The sequence below is a fragment of the Myiozetetes cayanensis genome, unplaced genomic scaffold, assembly GCF_022539395.1.
Source record: "Myiozetetes cayanensis isolate MyiCay16 unplaced genomic scaffold, myiCay2020 scf3, whole genome shotgun sequence".
NCBI lineage: Eukaryota > Metazoa > Chordata > Aves > Passeriformes > Tyrannidae > Myiozetetes > Myiozetetes cayanensis.
The window spans coordinates 12,131,445-12,146,904 of NW_026087521.1; the positions used below are offsets into that span (position 1 = coordinate 12,131,445).

The 15,460-nt window shown below is 35.9% G+C and overlaps 1 protein-coding gene across 1 annotated transcript; it reads left to right on the forward strand.

The window, feature by feature from the left end:
- The first annotated feature begins 1,523 nt into the window (after positions 1-1,523).
- Positions 1,524-15,154, forward strand: LRRC17 (leucine rich repeat containing 17). Its single transcript, XM_050324115.1, has 4 exons — positions 1,524-1,690; positions 9,495-10,369; positions 13,813-13,968; positions 14,228-15,154. Exons 2-4 carry the CDS (start codon positions 9,613-9,615, stop codon positions 14,629-14,631), a joined length of 1,317 nt encoding a protein of 438 aa, XP_050180072.1. The 5' UTR covers positions 1,524-1,690; positions 9,495-9,612; the 3' UTR covers positions 14,632-15,154.
- The last annotated feature ends 306 nt before the right edge of the window (positions 15,155-15,460 follow it).

Below are 15,460 nucleotides of genomic sequence, written 5' to 3' on the forward strand. Positions count from 1 at the left end.
ACAAGCTATTGAAATGCCCTGGTCCTCAAGTTGCCACTTTACAAAATCATTTGCATAATCACCCATTTTACAGATGGGTTTTCTAAATAGATGTTCAAATCCTTCAGTAATAATGGTAATAGAAGAATTCAAATAAAAAGAACTCTAATACTAAAATAAAAGAAAAAAACAAGAATAATGAAAAAACAGGGAAAATACATGTTCTATAGAATATATAATCTATAGAACATATTTAGTATAATTTAAATGTTTATACTATAGCTTCCCTACATTTTTCTACCTAAATCTGAAATATTAGCCTTTCAGAAGTTCCCTTTGGTTTAGTTCATCCAGTGAGAAGGAAAAAAACCTATCTTATTAAAATGCTTTCTGTAACTGTGATGCAATTCGATGCTCTTTCTGGTTTTAACTGTTTACTTAAGCACTTGGTTATAACCATTAAGCACTGTTCCAGAATCATGGGGAAACCCAAAATGGAGGAAGCTGTGGAATTCCTTTCAGAGCTCTCAAATACACTGGCAAGCAAACCCACTTTCCTCTGGAAGGGAAGGACTGTGGTTTTCCCAGTTTGATGATGATCCCTTTTCTCTGAGTACTATTAGATCATGCTTACTAGAGGCAGATCCCTACAGCTCATGATGACACCTCTGAACAAGAGCGAATGATGCTTTCAGAAAACAGAACCAATTACTGGCATTTTGAAAAAGTAACTCCGAGGTAGGTAGTTCTTAACTTTCCTCTACCCTCAGCCCTCATTTCAAATTTCACACTGTCACTGCACAGCAGTCTCAGCATGATTGTTATGAACAAGAAACAGATAATCAGTAAAGATCAATTAGAACATGACTGTTGCCCCATCTGCCTTCATTCTTGGTTCTGAAAACGTTTTATTAGATGCAAAGTTAAACCATTATGTTATTCAGACTCCATCTCTATCATTTCACATGTATTTTGTAATATGGAGAATCTTCTCAGTGTATAGAGAAATGTATATGGAGTCTTTATTGTCCTACAATCTGGCATTTCATATTGCTTTTGGGGTATGTTTCAAGATACAGTATACATCTGAAAGTTTCTAAAATAGTACCACATTCTAAAACCTTGGTTTTATACTAAAATAATCCAAAATATTAACTATTTTTTGACTGCAGTTATAAATACTACATCTATTTATATATTAAAGCAATATAGATGAGTAAGAAAAATTCACTTTTTAATGAAATTCCTTCTTAGGAAATCAATTGTAAATTTTTCCTTTTTTTCCAGCACAGAGTGGCTTTTATTTTTTTTTTATGTCTTAGTACAAACTGCATTTCCAAAGCTCCACATTTTAAACCCCAACTAATCACGACAGAGAATTAGTCTATTTATGGCTACAAAAAGCAAGCCCTGTTCTCATTATGCAGTAAGTACTAGCTGTTTATAGATCTGACAGTTTGCTGGAAGGGATCCAAACCTATAGTGCTATTATTCCTGAGTAAAACTTAAACAGCTGTAGACATGTAATTCAAAACCCTGGAAAGCTGCTGCAGTGCTCCTTCAGCTCCAGTATACCATGAAGGCAGGATGCAGCCAGTCATATAAAGGATCCTTTGCTTCTCAGAATGAAAGAAAGACGTGAACTACAAACCCGAATGCAACCTGAAATTTCCAAACAGATGAGCTTGTGACAGCTTCTTCCAGAGTCCAGGTATGTGAATTTTCTGCAGTGAGCTAAACTCAGATGCTGTAAACTGGGGAAGCTTCTTTGAAAACAAAACAAACAAACAAACAAAAAAAAAAATCACAAAAAACAACAGAGAGCAAATTATTACAAGGGCATGTTGCAGAATCAAAAGAACATAAAATACCATAGTTAAAGTATTCTGAAAATTACTGTAAGGAAAATATGTTCAATATGAAATTATCTTCTTGCTGAAGTTTGAAAGTCCCTTCTGCTGCACTTTTTTCTCTGCTCCTTGTATTGCAAATTACTGGGGATTGCACTATCATACAAGATATTTCACCATATGAAACCAGTATAATTTTAAAGTTATCTCAGATAACTGCAAAAGCATACTTTTTTAATTAATTGGAACTTTTTTGTGCATACTTTGGAAGTATGACTTTTCAGTGTAAGTGTGCTGTACTTTCTTTGCCATTAATTTTACAAGCAGTGCCTGCTGGAAATGAAAACCAGATCTCTATCAAAGAACGTTAAAAGCTTAAATGTGCAGTTAAAGCTTCTCAAGTAATATAACTTAGTAGGCTACTATTAAAAGAATATGAAAATTTGAAAGAGTTACAAAAGGCAATTATCCTAAAGTTAGTCATGCAATTTTAAGTTTTGATCAGTTCTTTTGGAAAACATTTCTTTATGCTAAACATTAGTTAAGAGAGAGTAAACTGTGTAAGTGGAAAATGTTATTCAACAGCACTCTGTAAAAGTAAGAATCTATACTCTGAAATTACTTAAGTTTCCATCTGCAGCTTTGGTTTATATCATACTGAAAACTATTCATTTTACTGAACTACATTTCTAACTGGAATAAATAACAATTGCCACAAGCACCACAAATGAAAGCATGCAGAAAATCAAAACCCAGAATTAGGACCTTCTGCTCTGGTAGACATTTGGTTGTAGGGACATAGCCCTGCAGTTCTGCAAGTCAGCCAAAGTAGGCATTTTGAAGAAAGATGGGAACACCCACTGAGGAGCTGACTGCTTAAGGAGTGGCAATACTGACTTTTGGAGCTGACTTCATACTTTCAATATAGAGTGGGAAAACATGCTAACTTGAACTGAACACAAAGACAAAGAGATAGGAATTAAAAAAGAATGCTGTCATAAAAGAATAATACAAAAATATTAAGAAATTAAATATAAGGTTACATTTAATGAAAAAAACCCAACAAGATGGACAATGTACATTAGAACTAGATATTAGAAAATAAGGGTATGTGTTATTTTTGGTGTTTTTTTTTTTTTTTAATGGAAATATTTAGTTCATATTAAGAACAGAAATAAAAGTATCCTTCTTTGTAGAAGCCTAAACCTCTTTGCATTTTAGGGTCATATCCCACAGAAATAAGTGGCAAAATTCAAACTTGGAGAAGCATACTTCAGACATATCTGATAAAATAGATAATTAGGAGACTGAATTTTATACTCTGGTAGTTCTAAATTTTTAAAAGTATATGCTGCTACAACATTGCACAACTTAAGACACAGGTAAGCTTTTCTTACTGCATACTGAAGGTGGTGACCAAAACCTTACAATACTTTTGAAGGGATGTTAATTTTCTGTATAGGTCATATTACCAATTTTTTATGATCTGGGAGTTTTAACACATTCCTCCTTTTGCCATTTTATAACTCAAGCTTGAGCACACAGACTACTGAAAATCCTTGTTTTGTGTTAGAGCTAAACTCTGCAGGAGTTACGTCATACTGGTTCTTCAATTAATTTTGACATTTGCAATCAAAATTGCAAAAACAAGCAAGATCACTGTTTAAAAGCAATCTGGCAAAAATCACCTTCTGACATTTATTCCTGATGGACAATATTCATGTCTACCAAATGCAGCAGAACTTTTCAGAGGGAAGTTGTAGCTGATCATTTGTGTTGTGAAATATGGAGGTTAAAATGCTTCTATGGAATAGCATAAGAGCATAAAAAATGACTCTTACACTTCACTAGCTCCTGGTTCCAATAAAGGATGTCTGACATAGCACAGCAAACTTCACGTGCACTATTATGAAATGCAACACTGCCACCTCTAAGCACTCTGTATAAGTTACAATACACACAGGACCTGTGCTGAGCTAATGTTTTTGAGATGATGTAAAATGTTTATGAAATCTGTCTGCTATCAAAATCTTCACAGGACGGCGACTTTTTGTACTTTCTCATAATCTCAGAAACAATGAGCTTTGCTTTTTGTCCAAAAACTGCCAATACCAATGGTAGAATCTTATGGTTTTAAGTCAGAAGCATCATGTGTGATGGGGAAAGTTTCTTATTAACAAGGTACAAACTAATTGCAAAAGGTATTTTAACAGTGGATAATTTTTCTTTGGTATGTGCTATTTACACATCAAAAAAAATGATGTTCCAAACTTCAGCATAAATATATGAAAACCTAAAAATACCTGCCAATATGGAGAAAACAGAGATTATAATAAAAATAATACTAATGAGGAGATGAGTGGTAAGATTGGAGACATGAAATACAAAACTTTGCCAAAACAAATGTTAGTTGTATGAGGATATGGCATTACAGACTAAGAAAAACAAAAGTCAAAATGTATTATGCAAATGCCAAAGAAAAACATGTTTCTGAGCTTTGTGGGGATGCTGTTGAAAGAAAGACATTTGTTTTCCTCATAGAAAAGGGTAACAATGTACAGTTATCTTCAAATCTGTATCCATCTTTGTGATGGCTGCTGTCATGGACCAGCACATCTCTTGTCCTCCATGGCAGCTTTTAATGCAGCAATTCTACCAGCCAGGCAGACTTCAAGTCTCGAGGGATACATCTAAAAACAGGAACAGCAGACTTTTGTACGATTGTAAATTCTCTGCTTTCAGCTCACTGATCTTCCAAATAAAGTTTGGAATAAATCCTTCTTTTGCAGTTGTCACGCAAGGCCTTGGCTCACACGACACACCTATCCGCAATCCTCTGTTTCAAAACCAAGTTTTTAAGAACAGATCTAACTTGCAAACTTCTTGAATCATCACGAGGAACCAGACATGGACAAGAAATTTTTGGATAGCATGTTCTTTCAAAAGTTTCTGTAAAACTCTGTGCAATATATAGGGGAGTCTAGCATGTATTTTTAAATATACTACAAGGATAAAAGAACTGCTACATAAATGAAATGTATGGGGCATTTCTTTAAATTTGTATAGCAGACAGAATCCTGCAAATCACTCAAAAAGGGTATTTCTGTTACATATGCCTCTACATTTCCTGCAAGATTAAAACAAATGCACTTGCATATTTCTCATTAATTTTACCTTGGCAATAGTCATAGGACTATTCCATTAGTATTATCTCTATCCAACAGACTTAAACAGAGAAGAGCTCTGCAGCCTTCTGATGTCTCATCAATTCATCCTGACTAGTGAAAAAATACAGAAGTATATTAAAATTATATTTGTACTTGTATTAATTTATCTTACCTTTTTATGGAGAGTTTCAAGGGAACAAAGCCATGATTAAATATCTTTAAATCATCATAATAATTTTTATAAATCTCATCCATTTTCTTTGGAATCCTCAGAGTAGAACACTGAGAGACATTTGATGCTACTGTTGCTCACTTGAAATATGGTCATTTTGTTATTTTAAGGATACATACATTATACAGACCTACAGAGCATGAGGACTTTTCATATGACTGGAAATTAGCACATGTTTACCCATTTTGCTAAACCAAGATTACTCTTAGCCAATCTAAAACCACTGGTGAATTTTGTCCATGAGCTCTGGTGCATTTCTCTAACCCGTAATATAATTACATAATTCTCCCTGTTTAGGTCTAACTTCTGGGTGGAATGTTAGATTTGAGTAATTATAATGCCTCCACACTTCACTGACCTGCAGAAGAGGTACTACCTACAGTGTTCTATATATAATTCCATTATTATATCATAGGAACAGATCTCCTGGTATGAAGAAAGTTTCACAGTAAATGCCAATATAATAGAAAGGCAAAAAATCAGCACTTGTACATGAAAATGTAGTAGTTGAGTGTGTACCTTTTGCCGCATTGTGGTCACGTTGTCACTACTTCAGTTATCAGGCCAAAGGACAATCCAGATAGCTGGTAATTCAATACCAATCAACTAACTCTAAAGAGGACAGTTTGTGCTTTTGAAATACATTCCTGCAATGAAGGATTTGAGAGAGGAGATATCAGGGAAAATAGGTATGTTGATGGAAGATAACCATAACCTCAATAGGACTGAAGGCACAGGGAGTAGTGAGAAAGCATTGAGGGGAACCTAAGCAAAGTTATGCCTGAACACATGGAGCTTTGCCTTGGAATGGGTGACAAGCCAATCAAGATCTTATTTTAAGGATTAGAGGCTAGACCTATGAGGATTACATTGTGGTAGGTATCTGCTACAGACTGCTTGATTAAGTAAAGAAGGTAAATGAAACATTGGGGCAGCTGAAGGAAGCCTTACTATTGCTTATTCTGGTTACTCTTGAGAGACTTTAACCACTGTGACACCTGCTGGAAGAACGATATGGCCGGGCATGAAAAATCCAGGGACTTCCACAGTATGTTGAAGACAATTTCTTGATCCAGCTGACTGACAAGTGGTCTGGGAATATGTTTTTCAAGGGGTCAAGGAATGTGAAGAACTAGACTGGCTTTGGTTACGGCAACCACGAAAATGAGAAGTTCAAAATCCTGAGAGAAGAAAATTGGACAAACCGTAGCAGAAAAACCCCTGAACTTGATAGCAGATTTTGGCTTGTTTAGGAATATGCTTAATGGGATCTCATGGAATACAGCCCTGGAGGGCTGTGGAATAATGGATAGGGTTAAAAAGGGGCGCAGGAGAGCTGGTTGATCTTCAGAGGAAAGGCACTCAGTTACTTTTTTGCCTCAGTTTTTACTGCTGAGGCTTGTCTGAAGGTTTCCCAGGTGCCTTGCTTGGAGCCTATGAGCAGAGTCTCTGGGAATGAAGCAACACCCATGGTAGAAGAAGCTAATGTCAGGGAGTACCTGAGGAAACGGGGTGAGACAGGGTGCATCCAGCAGTTAAGAAAGCTGGCTCTTGTCACCAAGAGGTCTCGCTCAGTTTTGAAAGTTCATGACAATCAGAGGAGATTCCTAATGACTGGAAGACAGGAAACGTCACATCCATTTCCAGGAAATGGAAGATCCAAGAAACTACAGGCCAGTTGGCTCCACCTGAGTCCCTGGGAAGGTTATGCACCAAATCCTCCTTGAAGCCCTGTCCAAGAACATGAGGCATGAAAAAGTCACAGCAAGAAGCCAGTGTGAATCTACCAAGGGCAAAGAATTCCTCCCTAAGATGTCAGTTTTCTATGATGGAATTACTGGATCTATGGATAAGGGGAGAAAAGCATCTGTTGTGCATCTTGACTTCAGCAAGGCCTTCAGCACAGGCCGCAGTATTCTTTATAGCCAAACTGGTAAAATAAAGGCTGGGTAAACGGACTTCAAGATGAGTGAAATGTTGTCCTGACTGCCAGGCCAAAGGGTTGTCACTGATATGCCAATTCCCACTGGTGGCCTGTGGAAAGCGGCATCCCTCAAGGGTCAGTACAGGGGCCAGTACTGTTAAATGTCCTTATAAATGGTTTGGATGGGAGGAACAGAGTACATTCTCAGCAAATTCACAGATTATTCCAAACTGGGGATCTGTTGATACACTGGAGGCTGGAACTGCTGTTCAGAGAGATTCAGTCTGGAAAAATGGGCTGACAGAAACCTCATCCAGTTCAACAAAGGCAAACGCTAATTCCAACATCTGGGATGAAATAAGCTCACACATCAGGACAGTCCAGACACTGGACAGAAAGCAGGAACCTACAATCAACATGACCCTTGAGAGGCACACAACCTCTAAATATTACACTGCAATTACAATATCATATAGCAAATATTCTGTTAGTAGCAAGCTGATTCTGCGGTGTTACTCAAAAGACTTCATAGTAATTTTTTATCTGTTCCCTGTAGCTGCTACAGCAAAGAAATTTACATAATCTGTGAAAATTAAGAGAACAAGACACTTGGCAATAAATAGGACAGAGATGACAATATTATGTTAAGCAGAACTAAACTAGAGTATTATAAATTAGAATCGCATGATTCTTCTGCAGCTCTTGCCTCTCTAACTTGACTATGATAAGCCATTTTTGCATCAAGTACATAAGCTGTAGTTCATCTGTGGTAATTTTTAAAACCTTGTGTGTAAATGCTGATGTGTTTCTTGGCTAGAATCTTGCACGTACACTTCACTACAAAGACAACTAAACTATACTAAATTATTTGCTTATATACCTAACACTAGAATAGCCTATAAATGGATGCATACATCATCTGAATCTATTAAGAACCTTAATTTCTCAACAAAATATTAATTGTATCTTTAGATCGATTTTATTATTAGAAAACTTAGCAAATATCAGTGCCTTTTCTAAGAAATTACTGGTTAAGGCAGAGTCAAATATTGTTTTTCCATCAGAGACAGCAATGAAAAAAATATTAAAGAGAATTAATGGAAGCAAGATAAAACTGAAAATGTTAAACTGAAAAAATGGACGAATACATAATAGTGATTGCATTCTTAGACACCTTTTAAAAGCTCAAAAAAAATATCAAGAAATTTAGTGAGACATTTTTAGGGCACAAGTGTACTACTGAATGAAGGAATAAAGGAATGTGAAAACAATATAGTATTAAAATGTATTGTGGACAACTCCAAGCTCATAATAACAAAACCCTCCTCCCAAACTGGTGAAGTTTTGAAGCCTGTTTATTAAAATTAATTGAAATGGAATATATAATTTTGCCCTGGCACTGTGTAAAACCAGTGAAAACTTCACTGGTTATCTTTGAATCCTACTAAATTCCATTTTCAAAGTAGTTAAGAACACAAGTCTTTACTTTTTATCAGGAACATTTGTGTACCCAAATAACCACAACACTAAGAAAAAATCTCCCCTCTTGGTATAAATTCGAGTTCATAGAAAAAGTCTATAGCCATTAAACGCCTGACATTCAGAGATATTCAAGACTTGCAAATTCCTACATTCACCTAAGAAATCCCACAAAACCAAAAAAAAAACCACCCCAAACCCAAACAAAACCCCAATTATATTAAAGGTGAACAGCTCAAATTCTCAGCATATGACAAAAGTGTATGAATTTTCACACACATTCAGTCCATCTAGGCCAATATCCTGAGCTCGTGGTCACAGTCGATTACTGAGATGAAAGCACAAACCCCAAAAGTAGAATACAGAGTTGGAGTAAACTGTCTTGAGAAAATGACTTGAAAACAAGTCCACACTCAAGTGCAGACTAAAACTGAGAGTTTGACAGTCACTGGATGACTTTCTCTGGTCTGGCTGTGTATGTGTTCCAGTTGTTTAGCACCAAGAAAGCTGGAATATATCAGCTTCAAACTCCTCTTTCAAACTCCATTTCCAAAATTAACTTAAGGGCAAAGAAGATCCAACCTGATGCTGTTTTTCTGAACACATGAGAACCTCCTAACAAAGATAATTTAGAAATTGGTCCATATAGTTTCCCATGTTTAATCAAGTAGACCTAGTAGATCAGAGACAGTAAAAACAAACAAATTAACTAACAAAGATAGGACATTAAATCTTCAAAGTATTTGTGAAGCTCCAAGTAATGTGATGATTGAATACTTGACTAAATGCTGCATATTATGTACAAGCCTCCCTGAAAATGCCCATTTCATCTGTTCTAATGTTTTACTTTTCTTCCCACACAGGGATCCCACATACCCCAGCTGTGCCTCCTCAGATCTGTACAACACTGGTTCAGACTATCCAAAAATTTCAACTGTTCCAGCTATCGCAGAAAATAACTGGGGCCAGCTGAATGTCAGGATGCAACTAGTTACTATTATACTACTACTTCTTCTTTGTAAAGCATCTGACTGTAGAAGGACAAGGAATAGGAGTCTGAGAAACAATGAGAGGGAAAACATCTTAAGGAGAGCATCTAGCACTGTTAAGCGCAATGCCCAAGGCCTGACATGTGATATATACACTTACCTCCATGAGAAATACTTAGATTGTCAGGAGAGAAAATTAATTTTTTTGGGACCTGATTGGCCAGAAGATATAAAACACATGCTGCTAGCAAGAAACAGGATTCGTAAATTGAAGAATAATATGTTTTCCAAGTATAAAGCACTGAAAAGTCTGGATTTACAACAGAATGATATATCAAAAATTGAGAGTGAGGCTTTTTTTGGTTTGAATAAACTTACCACACTTTTACTTCAGCATAACCAAATTAAGAGTTTGTCTGAGGAAATTTTTATTTATACACCCAGTCTAAACTACCTACGCCTTTATGATAATCCCTGGCATTGCAACTGTGAACTAGAAACCCTTGTTACAATGCTACAGGTTCCAACAAACAGGAATTTGGGAAATTATGCCAAGTGTGTACACCCAATAGAACTGAAAAATCAAAAGCTAAAGCAGATAAAAGCTGATCAGCTATGTAGTGAAGAGGACAGGCAGGACCCCAGAAACATAAAAAGGGAGAAGCCTGAACCTGTCAAACCAGAATTTGATTCCTCTTTGTGCCACATGTATGTGTTTCCTGTACCAACTCTGAACTGCAAAAGAAAAGGTTTGTATCTATCATTTTAACTGAATTAATGATTTTAATATTCTTTTTCCGTTACCACATTTATTTACATATTATTTACTGCAAACAAATATAGTACTAGTACTCGCTTTACTTAAATTCATACTTTCAATTGTTTTTCTCTCATAATTAGTAGCAATTAGTAGGAATTCTTTCTGCATTTTTTTCTCTGCTTTGCAGCCCCAATTTCACAGATATTCCTTAGTGTTCAAGATAGCCAACAAAAAGCAATAGGAACAAACCTTGGCATATTGCTTAAGTTACTGAAGGACCGGCATCTTTGTTGTCTGATTTGACAACTATAAACATGCTCATCAGTCAAATTAAAGCTGTGCTGAAACTGCTGAACACATAGAGAATAGCACAGAGAGTCTTTTCTTCTTTGCAGGGTACAAGCACAAAGCTAGCAATAAGTTTGACAGAAGTGAGCTGTGAAGCAGGGCTGGGGCAGCCAGCTGTGCTTGCAATGCCCACAGGAACCTGGTTGCAAAGGAAAGCCACTGCATCCTCGTATTTGCTGTGCAAGATTTCTTCTACTAAGTGAAGAAATTGTGTGCTTGTGTTCCCAAAGAAATACCTCCCCTGTGTTCTTCTTCCCAACACACAGCAAACAATACAAAGCTAAAGGGCCTTCATGAAATGTTTTTCAGACACTTGGATCCGTTCCATTCCTAAATGCTTCTCAGGCTCCTAAAAGCCACAGTTAAGCCTTAAGGGTAAACCAGATGGGGTATATATCAACACAAAAATGCACATTTATTTGTGCTTTATATTTCCCATATTTTATCCCATGATGAAACAAAGCAAACAACAAAACAATTCAGAAGAGAATCATTCTTTAACATAACAATTCTGAAATAAGAAGCATTACTGGAAGCAGCCAACATTGTGAGTTTTTTTTCCCAACTTTTTCAAAGCTTAGTCTGCAATACCAGATCACTGTAGTATGCTTTGATCAACTAAACTTCCGTTTGCTTTAGGAGTGACTTAATTTTATGTAAAAATCTCAGCATGCCCTTACTCTTGCACCTTAATGCCAGAGACAAGCTCAGAGTCCAGTATGAGGAGATAATCAAGAATTCACAATTTCAGTATTTGATTACTATGTATGTCATAAAAATGGTCCATGTTTTTTTCTTTTTTCCACTCTGTTGAATTCCTTTCTTCTTCCTATGGCTCACTTTTCTCTTTGTTTTGCCATGCAGCTGCTACATCTTTTTTATTAATGATTTTGCCACTTTACCGGCTAACATTTATTAATTTTTTAATATTCACCTACCTTATCTTTCTTTGTAGATAGGAGTTTAATTATTAGATTAAAGAGTATGATCTTAATTATCCTTTTTAAGATCTTAATTATATCATTACTTTATGTCTTCAGTAAACTGCGCTATTGACCAAAAACCAGGCATATATTATAATCTTAATATAAGCAAAGGCTGACTTTACAGCTCTCCCCATTTAGTGGTATCAAAGAGATGAGCTGAATACATGAATATACTCTAAAATTTCTGGCACAAAAAATATTACTTTTTTTTCTCTAAGTTCACAGAAACATTCACTGTGGTTTGATCTTCATGGGAGTTTCACGGGGGTTTAGGGTATTTAAAAATGGTTTATTGTCTTTGGTACTAATAATGAAGGAATAAAATCACTTCAGCCTCTACATGAGTGTACTAGAAGGGTACAGGGACTCCCTCCTTCAGGTCAAGAACTAAATAGATCAGTCCAGAACTTCCTGAATGTTTAGCATGGACACAGTGAGTATGTTCCAATATTTTTTAGGAAGTACCAGATCTACTGTGCATATGCTTAACAGCTGGATGCAGATATCCCGTGGATATTTGGCATTTCTGAACATATGGTAATCTTTGATGAAAGCATTGTACTTACTGTCTTTGTATATGATTACTGTACAGCAGATGCACAATTTCATTGGCATTTTCATCAGAAATAGGAGTATAATGCACACAAAATCCTGGGAAAACACAAAAATTTCTTTAATCCATGTGGACAAGATTTCAGAGTAGAAAAAAGGGTGCCTCAGTTGCCAAACCAGTAAGATGACACGAAAAGCTGCAATCCATTATTGCTTTACTGTGGAGGGGATGGAAAGACAAGTAGTGTACCAGAGTGTGAATATCTCTAAAAGAGGTATGACAACAGGCCAGGAGCTTTCAGTTAATGTCAGAAAGCTCATGAAAGAAACATCTTAAAAATACATTTAACCACGTATATGTTCTCTTTAATTATTTGCCTATATCTCATCAGCCCAGTGATATGCCAGACCTTTCAGTACTCCAGAATGAAATACATTATGCCCTTCATTCTGTTTTACAAATAAAAAAAATAAAAACATTTGGAAGCAAAAGCAATTTCTGTTTGCTTTGCTGCAAAGAATTTGTATTTACAAGAACAGTTGAAAAAACTCTGCTTTCTAGTACTGCCAAGCCCTCCAAGTCTCTAAATATAAGCACTATTTGCATTCATTTGGTGACAAATAGGCCCTGAAACTTTGACATCTGCACAAGCAGGAAGCCATCCAACTACAGCAGGCTGGAGTAATTATAATATCTATGTACTTATAATACCAAAGCTCTGCTCATAATCAGATATAAGACTGGAAGACTCTGATATGTTGCTTTAGTCTCAAAATATCTGATTCACTGGACTTTTCCAGAACTTCAGAAGTACTGTGAGCACACAATTTCAGCACAGATCAGAAACTACTTGCTTTCATTCCAAGATGGTCAAATAACAGATAACACTCTTTTTTTTTTTTTTTTCTGACAGGGCAGAATGAGAACTCTTATTGAGCAAATATAATCCTGGATATTTGGTTTATTAACATTACCCTGAGAGGATTCAAACCACAGTCTGCACTTCTCAAGCACATGCCCTGACTCCTGGACTAGGAGCTATTCTTTCTGGAACTCTTTTGCCAGGAACACTGAGGATATGAACACAGATGACTGAGAGGTCCATGGCTACTTTGGTGCCAATGATACCACTAGGATAGAGAAGTAGACAGAATGCCACTATGCTGCCTGGATGCTTTTTTATATAGTTACTCTGGTTTCTTTTCTTTAAATGATCAAGCCCTTCACAAAGATTTTTTATTAGTATAGTATCTTTACTATATACCCTATTCCTATGTGAATGGTCTAGTTCCATTAAAATAAAAATATAAAACACAGTAAGAGCCTTTACCCTGCCTTTACTGTAAGAGAACAATTTCCACATATAGACAAAGAATTAAATTTAGAAGTTGAAAAAATATGGTGACTCTAGTATAAGGAATAAAAGGGCAAGAAAACATAAAACAATGCTAGACTGACAAAACTCTGACTGGCATGCAACTGTGATGGCTGAGCAGTAAGAATAATCTAAAGCTGATAAAAGTTATGTCTTTTTCATTTTCTAAGATTTAAAGAAAGTTCCAGGTAACATACCTCCAGATATAGCTAAACTTGATTTGTCCAACAACAAAATTAGACAACTACGAGCCAAAGAGTTTGAAGATGTCAGTGAACTGAAGATATTAAACTTAAACAGCAATGGAATAGCTTATATTGATCCTGGTAAGAATAATTTAAAATATTTATTAAAAAGTGATTTCTATTTTATTAATTATTAACTTTGATCATGTCTCTAACCAGATACAAATGTAGGGGAAAATGGATTTTAAAATCTAGAAGCCAAAAAAAAAAAAGTAATAACTGTATAATTATGAAAATATTTTCCATTTGTAGGTAATGCATGTTTTTCCTGTCAGAGATATGCATGTTTTCTTCTAAGCTATCTTTATAAGGTACCAATAACTATTCTTCTATTGACTAGCTGCTTTCTCAGGCCTCAACAACTTAGAGGAGCTGGATCTCTCAAACAACAGCTTGCAGAATTTTGAATATGGAGTATTGGAAGATCTTTATTTTCTGAAAATACTGTGGCTGAGAGATAATCCTTGGAGATGTGACTACAACATTCATTATCTTTTTTACTGGCTGAAGCATCACTACAACGTTCACTACAATGGCCTAGAATGCAAAATGCCTGAGGAATATAAAGGGTGGTCTGTTGGAAAATATGTTCGAAGTTATTATGAGGAGTGCCCAAAAGACAAGCTTCCCATTTATCCAGAAACTTTTGATCTGGACAAAGATGATGAGGAATGGGAAAGACACAAAGAGCAAACAGTTCAAACAGTAAAGAAGCACGGTGTCATTGTCACCGTGATAGGCTAATAACTCTTTTTTTTTTTTTAGTACATTTAAATATCTGATACTCTGAAAAAGAAAAACATGCTGTTTACATTTTTTGCTAATTATACTGATTGTTTGTAAGACTATCTGCCTGTAAAGATTTCTGTGTATTGCAGATAATAACTACAGAATGGCATTAGTTATCCAGCATCCTTAATCCAGTAATTGTTTCTGATGATTTGTTCTGGACACTTGTGAAATATTTTTGGTAAATATTTGAAACTATAGTGTAGAAATCAATAGACACAAATGTACATAATGTAGTGGGGAGGAGTTGTCCTATGTATGAACACATCTTATGTGTTCACACAGAAATAGCTGCAGGATTGTGACTAAGACACATTTTTCTTGAATGTATTGACAGTTCTCTGTATTTATCAGTTTCCTGAAATATTCCCAGAAGGCATTTCAAAGATTTTTGTATTGATTTCCTTTTGTTTTATTGTATACCAAAAAAACCAAACTGAAGACTAACCTTAAATACAGTTCTAGAAAAACAGGAATAGCAGTTGTGATACTGATTAGGATTCAAACACAGAAGGTGGGTTCTACTTGCTGATTTACCAGTGTTCCTGTTCACTCTTGAGTGAATAATTCAGCCTCTGCCTCTTCTGCACCTGTGTTGCGTTAAAGCCATGAGTAGCCAAGACATGGTTGGTTGCCAAGATCCAGCTCCACATGCTCATAATTGCCTTGTTTGGATTTTGAGGTAGGCAGAGCTGAAATCTTTCTAGGAAGAATTTTAGGTTGTCGTATCTGTTTGACACAGATCACATGACATCACTTCCAGGTGACGAGGATCACGTGAAGG